Source organism: Myodes glareolus, chromosome X (assembly GCF_982192425.1).
Source record: "Myodes glareolus chromosome X, mMyoGla1.1, whole genome shotgun sequence".
NCBI classification, from domain to species: Eukaryota; Metazoa; Chordata; class Mammalia; order Rodentia; family Cricetidae; genus Myodes; species Myodes glareolus.
Genome location: NC_142053.1, coordinates 92,245,048 through 92,253,696, shown reverse-complemented (window position 1 = coordinate 92,253,696; position 8,649 = coordinate 92,245,048). Strand labels below are relative to the sequence as shown.

The 8,649-nt window shown below is 38.7% G+C and overlaps 1 protein-coding gene across 1 annotated transcript; it reads right to left on the bottom strand.

Annotated features, from left to right (window-relative positions):
- Positions 1-977: 977 nt before the first annotated feature.
- Positions 978-4,420, bottom strand: LOC148117416 (melanoma-associated antigen B4-like). The gene is made up of 2 exons (XM_087902845.1): positions 4,281-4,420; positions 978-2,200 (listed from the first exon to the last, which is right to left on the bottom strand). Exon 2 carries the CDS (start codon positions 2,187-2,189, stop codon positions 1,140-1,142), a length of 1,050 nt encoding a protein of 349 aa, XP_087758971.1. The 5' UTR covers positions 2,190-2,200; positions 4,281-4,420; the 3' UTR covers positions 978-1,139.
- Positions 4,421-8,649: the final 4,229 nt, after the last annotated feature.

Below are 8,649 nucleotides of genomic sequence, written 5' to 3'. Positions count from 1 at the left end.
ATGTGGTATCATGATAATGATGGACTTCAGAAGTATTTACAATTTAATGATGATATGATGGTGGTCCACGATTTGTGGATTCCTGGACCTATAACAAAATAGTAGATTTTTTTTATTCCTCCATCCCTCTTCATATTTCCATTTCTCTTTATCCCCTTCTCCTTCCCTCCCTTCCTTTTTCCTGTATCCTCCCCTTGCTTTCTCTCCCTCTTCCCTCTCCCCTCATCTCCTCCTCCCTCCCTTTGACTCCTTCCTCATTTTCCTTCTCCCTTTCCCATTCCCTTCCACTTCTTCCATCCTCCTCCCTAAGTTTCTCTCAATCCCTGGCCCTTTCTTCATACTTTTATTCCCTCCCTTCTTCTCTATAGGTCAGGAAATATACCATCCTCATGATTTGAACTTCTAGACAATGTGAACTTGTAGTTTCTAGTCTCTGAGATGTAAAAAACTAAGTATCAGTTAGGGTGAGGTATATCTCCCACCCATTTCACATTTTATTATAGAAACCAGTCCAGCAGATGTAAAGATTTTGCACCTTTACTCTGAAGCACATCTTCTGAGGTTATGTATTTATTGACTATTTTTGCAAGTACAATTTTCCAACCACCTACAAGACCAAGGAAAATGATATATTCCATTATTATATCCTGTTATGTTATTTAATCTTCCTCCTAACATCCCATAATCTTAATTCAGTATATTTCCACTTGATAGCTTTCATAAGAAAAACCCTCATTCACATTCGTTTTTAAAAATCTTCCTTAACTAATAAAGAGGAATTAAACATCATAGTGGTTCAGCTGAAGTTCTTAGACTTAAACATTCTAAAAGCAGAAGCTAACAGTTTATCTTAGCATCCTTGTTTGACCAGTGACTTATAAAGTATGTGTGCTAAGTGAACATTTGGAGAATAGCTGGTAAGAACAAATTCTGACTAATGTTCATTTAATACCATCAAATTTATTTTATAAGTCAAGAATAAAACTTAATTGCAGGTAACTTTACCAAACCACATAGTAAAAACAGAGAACAAAAACTAGATTTGACTATCTTTTCATCCTTCTAACAGTATAATTATTTCAAATTTTCAAGAAAACTGTTTTCATCCTTTATGTCCTCATCTGAATGACTGGAAAACTTCAAACATCAAAAGGTTTGGTAGAACTTGCTGGTAATTTTACTGGGGAATCTCCACCAGCAGAGCCAGTGGTATCAGAACCACCTTCATCTTGGGCTTCTGCTTGTTCTTGCTCATTTTTCAAAGACTTGAAGTAAATGTCAGCGATGGCACTAGGTGTTGTTTTGTTGATCTTGGCCAAAAATTTCAGGACTTTTATCTTGCTTATTTCAGCATAGGCTTGGGGACCCCACAGGAACTCATAGCGTGGAGGATCACTGTTGGCCACCTGCCGGTACTCCAGGTACTTCAGCTTCACAAAATACTGGGTCATGAGCTTCCGGGGCTCACCAAAGATGCGGTGTCTCTTCCCTGGATAGATCTGCCTCTTCTTCAGGATTTTCCACATGTGTTCTTCACTGGCACAATTGCCATTAACAAAGATGATACTCAGGACACTCACCAGAAAACCAGTCTTGGGTAATCCTTTGCCAGCACGAATCCTCCCATTGTTGGGAAGCTTCAGCTTGCTGATGAGGTTGTAGGAGGGCTCACTGGAGTTGACTTCCCTCACTTCCATTGCAAAGGCTTCCTCGAGCTTCTCAGAGGCCTTCCTGAAGATCTCAGGGAAGTCCTTTTCATACTTCTTGGTGATAACTTTCAGCATTTCTTCCTTGCTACTAGTCTGCTTCATATAGTAGTTGTGGAGCAGGCACTTTAAGAGCTCCACCGCCTTTTTGTCGATCACATCTTGGTGCGGGCAGCTGGTGTAAGGATTGTCCTTAAGAGGACATTCTTCTTCGTATGTATCATTTTCCTCACAGAAACTTTCATCTGATTCAGAGGAAGAAATACTCAGAGCAGTTGAGGCAGATGGTGCTGCTTTTTGAGGAGCCTTTAGAGTGCTTGAAGACTCCGCCCCAGGCTGGCTCTGGGAGGCAGCTGAGGACTCTTCTGCTGCCTCCAGAGTTTCCTCTGCTGGTTCCTGAGCAGCTCTGCAAGCCTGAGCCTCACCTCGGGCCTGGGAGCGTTTCTCTCGGGCATGGAGCTTACTCTTCTGGCCACGAGGCATGATGACTCTGGCTAAGGACAAGAACAGAATATGTTAGAAGGGTGCTGGTGATGAAAACAGCTGTAAGAAACAGAAGATGATATGAACACTTTAATCAGAGAGCAAAAACCTTGTTTGAAACTAAGGCTGCCTCTGCAGGTTTCCATGAGTGCAGTGCTTTTGGAATTCAACATGCTACTGTTATACAAAGCTCATTCCCCGAGTAAGAAGGGACAAACTTTTTTTAGACTGGGACTCCTCTGTCTTGTCTCTTGTTCTGGGCTAATGAACAGGGGTGGCAGTGGAGGACTTCTGTTTTGAGATCCCAAGAACCTCTTAGTTCCTCTAGTTCATATTACCAGTTGTAAAGTGTTAGGCCTCTTTCTTTCCCTACTCTGAAGCTGCCATTTCTGTGCAATTCTAGTCTCTGTTTAGACAATATTCTTCTTGTTGGCTACCTGAAATATCCAGAAGGGCTTTTAGTGTAGATTTAGTTCATCCTCTTTACAAGAAAAAAAAAACCTGTCACTACTATAGTATAACTACCTCCTAAAACTGGAGTAAACCAGTGGCTCTTCCATCACAACTACCCTGTCAATTCAGACTGTCATTAATGGAGGACTTAAATAGGTCCTTCTGCATCCTTGCCTTGATTTCTGGCCATATATAAGATTCTTCTCTATGCTGATTTGAGGTCCCTCTTCCCACACTGAGTTCCTCATATCCCTGTGTAGAAACAGACCAATAGATTTTCATGGGGACACTCAGGATTGAGGCCAGGGATTTGCATCAACATCCTGACTCATCTAGGCTCGTTAATTCCTTCAGAACTCACTCAATGTTCTGTCTTTTAATTTCCTATGGAACATGCTTCTCCTTTTGCTTAATGGAAGCAGCTTTACCTTGACAGGTATTTGAGAGTCCCAGCTACATGTAAGTCATCTTCACTGGTATCTCCACCTCAGTAAGTTTCCTTACATTTTCTCTTACCATGGGCTTTTCCTACCTCTGCTCCCTAACTTTCTTTAGTGTCTCATTCCAGCAACCATAGAAGCAAAATGAGTGTGGAGCTCTACTGGCCCACTCTCCTCAGGACTTCTTAAGACTAATGACAATGGATCTGAGAGATGATTCAGTGGTTAAGAGTCCATACTGTTTATACAGAAAATCCGAGTTGCATTCTCAGCACTCAAAGAGTATGGATTACAATCACAAGTAACTTAGGCTCCAGGGTACCCAGCACCCTCTTGTGGCTTCTGCCTGCAATTGCACTCATGTGCATATACCCACATAAAGATAGAGATAATTAAAAAAGAAATAAAGCAGGGAGGTGGAGACGCAGGCCTTTAATCTCAACACTCGGGAGGATGAGGCAGGTGGATCTCTGTGAGTTTGAGGCCAGCCTGGTCTACATGAAATAAATCTTAAGAGAAAAAAAAATGACCGAGGACAAGGGTGAGACTGGTGATAGTGGATTTTCTTATGCAAAATCCCACAGCAGAGAGTGAACAACGAGTTTTGTGGATTGGGAACATAAACCTCCAACATTGGCAAAGACAACAAAAAAGGCAGCTTATATGCCGCCACCGTGCCCCCCCCCCCCGCCCTTCCCCCACTTCCGCTTTGGCTTGTGAAGGGAGGGCTATCTTCTAGGCTGGCAAAAACGGAAAAAGACCCTCAAAACAAGGACATATCTTGTGGGGTTGAAGAATATGGACTGGGGAAACTAGTCTCTGTGACTGGCCATAACTAAAACAAGGGCACTTGCGGGCAAAGGAGATACAGTGCAGTAAACAGCAAAGGTATCTCCTGAGGTAAATCTTTAAGAATGGGTTGCCGCTCGCTAGCTCCCTTGTGAAGAACTTGAAGCTCCTTTTCGGTGGAGAGAGATCAAAAATTAATTCCTGGTTATTGTTTCTGAGGTGGGGTGGTAGCGTAGTTCTCATCTAAGGTCATCCAAGCCTAACGAATGGCTCCTGTGAGGACTGTGGTAACGAGAACACCACTTGTTCCCTAGTGGAAATGTTGGGAGACGGGTGGCAAGGAGGGGTAGGGGTAGGCGGTGGGAGGTACTCTATGTTGGAAATTTCTCAGTCTCATTTGCCTCCTTACCTTGACTCTGGCTGAAACTTGGACCTGTTTCTTGCTTCTGCTGAAGTAGGGGTTCACTTTCGACAGAGCTCCAGACCGCCGCTCCTCTGGGTTCACGCCCTCTTTTGACGCTCTGAGGAGGACGTCACTGCGCAGTCACCAAGGAATGCAGCGTGAAGAAAGAGCGGCTTACTGGATATGCTACTCTTAGGGCGCCACCTCTGGTGTGGAGCGAGTGGGCTCCCTCTGAATCTTAAGTCTGAATAATTAACACTTTGTGCTTTATGTTGATTCTGCTGCCACTCTTGTTGGTAAGACTTCAACACGTTTATTTCTGAGATTCTTGTTGGGGAAGTCCACAGGAACTAGGAAAGCTGGTCCTCGAGATCTAAGCACAGGTACTTGAGAGTCTCTGTGTGAAAAGTTTTGATTGGGTGTTCTCAGTAATTCCTCGGGTAGCCATCATGGGTACTTTTTTTTTTTTAATAAAAGGTTTCTTCACAAATGGCAAATACCTGCATAGTTTTTCCAATATTGGAACAAGTCTGTTTCTAAAGAGTCTTTGGAGACAAGAAAGCTAAAAATAAATTAAAGCAGTAGACTTAGTGTAGGAAATATCACTCAGGATACATATTGATTTTTTCCTTTTCTCTACCATGCACATTTGATTTTGTTAAACATATCTTGCTAAAACTCAATAACTAAGGAAATGATGAATTAAGTTATTCTATTAGATGTTACTTTTCATGAAAATCAAGAAATTTTATAATTAGTTTGATTCAGTCCTTGGGAAAGAAAAGTACAGTTTCAAATGAGATGGTATTTTCTGTAGGATAATTACTGAATTAGATTCTGGCCAAATAGAATATATTTGACTATAGTGTTTTATGGAAGAAATCCAGGCTGAAATTATAGAACAAATCTGTATAATTTTTAAAAGATATGACAAATTGAATCCAGTTGTCTTATGTAAATATGTTTTCACATTTTGATCCTTGAGCAGATAGAACTATACATAAAATGTTCAAAGAAATTTATTTGCTTTATTTTATTTTTTAATTTAAATTTAATTTGAGAATTTAATGCTATAATATTATTTTTTTATTTCCCCCACTGCTTCTCTTTAATCCTTTGAAACAAAATAAACATCATAAACTCGGATATTCATTTTTTTAGAAAAAAAATCATTTGCTCATTATTTACTCCCTTCATTTATTTGTTGTTCTTTTTCTTCACTATGGGTTCAGTCCCAATAAATTCAGAAAAATACTTTAATAAATTATCTAAAATGCACATAGAAGTATTGAGGAGGAAAACAAATAAAGATCAGCATATCTACATAACTGTGACTATAGTGGGATAGCACAGCCCTAGGCGATTTCTGATTAGTAATATATCCTCACTTCATCCCTACCATAATAATATGAAAAAAGAAAATTTTATGGTTTGCAGTTTACTTATTATGCAGTTGACTTGATGAGGCTTTGTATATCATTAATATTTGTTGCATTCCTTAAAATTCACATATGGAAATACATTATTCTTCTTTACTCTTGCCCTCACCCAACCCCTATTTGTTGGTGGTACTGGGGATTCAACCCAGGAAAGCCCACATTTTCCCATATATGCACATTTTTAACAACTAGAAGCTAAGATCCACATATTACAGAGAGCATCTGATATTTGTATTCTCAGGAAATAAAGTATAAAGGAGGATTTGTACTTAGTCCATGTAACATTTCAAAGTTTTCCTTTAACTCTGCTTCTGCATAGCTTTTACTCACTGATTCTACGGCCTCACATAATTCACATGTAACTTAAATCCAATTGCATCACATACTGATGTTTCTTTAAATTATAAGTAATTTGTCTTAGATATTTTATTATGATTCTCAATTATTTTTTCATATTTTCCTGTAATGCATGGGGGTTATTTTAACATTTACCTCATATTATTAAAGTTTCTAGATTCTAAAATTATATGAGAAGAAATGGAATATTTTCCCCATAATTCCCAATATGAACAAAAAAATGTCTACAGAACAATAAGCTGATGTTGAGAATAGATGGACATTGAACAAGAAGCCTGGTGTTGTAGGGAAGCCGCTAATTTGTTCCTGGCTGCTCAGTCCTGAAAAAAACACACAGAAACTGTATTAATTAAATCACTGCTTGGCCCACTAACTCTAGCTTCTTATTGGCTAACTCTTACATCTAGTATTAACCATTTTCCTGTATTTTATATTTTACCATGAGGCAAGGTTCCAGCATGTCTGTCTCCATGGTTTATTTTCTAAATTCTGCCTTCATTCTCCCAGCATTCAGTTTAGTTATCCCTGCCTATCTCTGTTTTTCCCTGCTCTGCTATAGGCTCAAGACAGTTTCTTTGTTAACCAATGGTATTCACAGCATACAGAGGGGAATCCCATATCACCTCCCCTTTTCTGTTTAAATAAAAAGGAAGGTTTTAACTTTAACATAGTAAAATCACATAAAATTTAAATAACAATTATAGTTACAATATTTATATCTACTTTATCTTTTATCAAAACTATAACTATAACTATCTATTCTTCATCTCCATCAAAGTCTTCAGAAGGATATAATATTACCTAAGTAAGCAGTAAGTTCTTTGTAAACAACTTCCAAAATTCTAGAATTGACAGAGACATCTCACTCCCTTGGTAGTCACCCAAAGTTTTTCTGTACTATTGGGGCATTCAATCTTCAGCCCACAGGGCCATAGTATCAGCAGACTTTTTCATGAATCAGAAAATTTCAAAGAAAATTCCACCACCTATATTGGCAGTTTTCAGTCAATTTCTTCTGTGTCCTGCAGAATGTCTGGCAGAATCTTTCATGAAGCAGGAACCTCAAAGGATCATCTCACATTTAGGCAAGTTTGGCAGTCACATTTTTAGACATACAGCTGGTCTCTGTTGCTATTAACCAAGTTGTAGCACTCTGTTAACAAAACCCATTTAAATGCTCCAAAGCTGGACCTCATCAGAGTTTGAACTGGTAGCATGGCCCTTGAAGCCACAGTTTTAAAACAATGCAGTTTTTTTTTCTGTTAATGCACTGAATCAGGGAAACCTCTCTTAAAGGAGCCATGCCTCTGCTTGCATCTAGCAAAGAGAGCCCACCCAAGAAAATGCCACTACCAAAGTCTCTTCTTTTGTATCTAGGATTCCTTTTTAAGCCTTCTCAGGTTTTAAGTAGATTTAGTCGACTAAGTTGGTGCACCAACTTGTTGTAGGGAGGCTACTAGTTAGTTCCTGGCTGCTCGGTCCTAAAATAACTACACAGAAACTGTATTAATTAAATCCCTGCTTGGATCATTAACTCTAGCTTCTTATTAGCTAACTCTTACATCTAGTATTAACCTATTTCCAGTATTTAATATTTTACCATGAGGCTTGTGGCCTACCAGCAAGGTTTCAGCATGCCTACTTCTGGCAGTGGCTCCATGGCTTGTCCTCTAAACTCTGCCTTCCTTCTCCCAGCATTCAGTTTAGTTTTGACCACCTAGCTCTGTTCTGCACTGCTCTGCTATAGGCTCAAGACAGTTTCTTTATTAACCAATGTTATTGACAACATAAAGAGAAGAATCCTACATTAGCCTGGCTTATTAAAACTTATTGTCCTCTACAAATTAAATTAATCCGATCATATCACATTATAAATCAATTAGTCTTATATAAGAAAATATGAGTATAAATAATGGAGTGTGGAGAGAATTGCTCCATATCTCCTCCTGATGGTAGTAGACAAGTTTATTGCATTAACTTCAGAGGAATAGAAGGTTATGGGGATTGTGAGCTTACTGATAATGTGAATTGTAGCTATAAATGCAAACCAAGAGCATTCTGACTCATGCTCAGATATTCATTAGAGTAATTTGAAGAATGTGATATTCAAAATCTAAGACATCGAAAGTTTTGGTTTACTTTATTTATCTTTACTTTTTGATTCCCCTTTAAGTCATATTCATGCAGTTTCTAATATATATATGTATATTCACATTATGCAAATATCTACTTAAGGAAAGATAGAGATCTTATTCTTAACATTGCATTACTTTACTATTTCAATTACTCCAATAATTGATTTAAATCATAGGAAAGAGTAGTGAGTTTGGGTGTCATATTTGAAGCTGCATATAAGGAAATATATCTGCAAAATATTTAAGGGTAACTGATGCTTCTATTTCTGTGATAAAACATCATTTCCAAACATGGGAAAAGGGTATACTTGGCTTATGCTTCCACATGACAGTCCATCATCTTAAGAAATCAGGGCAGGAATGCAAAGCACAAACCTGGAAGCATGAACTGAAGCAGGAGCTGTGAAAGAATCATGGGGGAGTGCTGCTTACTACTTTGTTCCT

Coding starts and splice junctions, on each gene's coding strand:
- LOC148117416 (XM_087902845.1), bottom strand. CDS start 2,189: ATGCCTCGTGGCCAGAAGAGTAAGCTCCATGCCCGAGAGAAACGCTCC.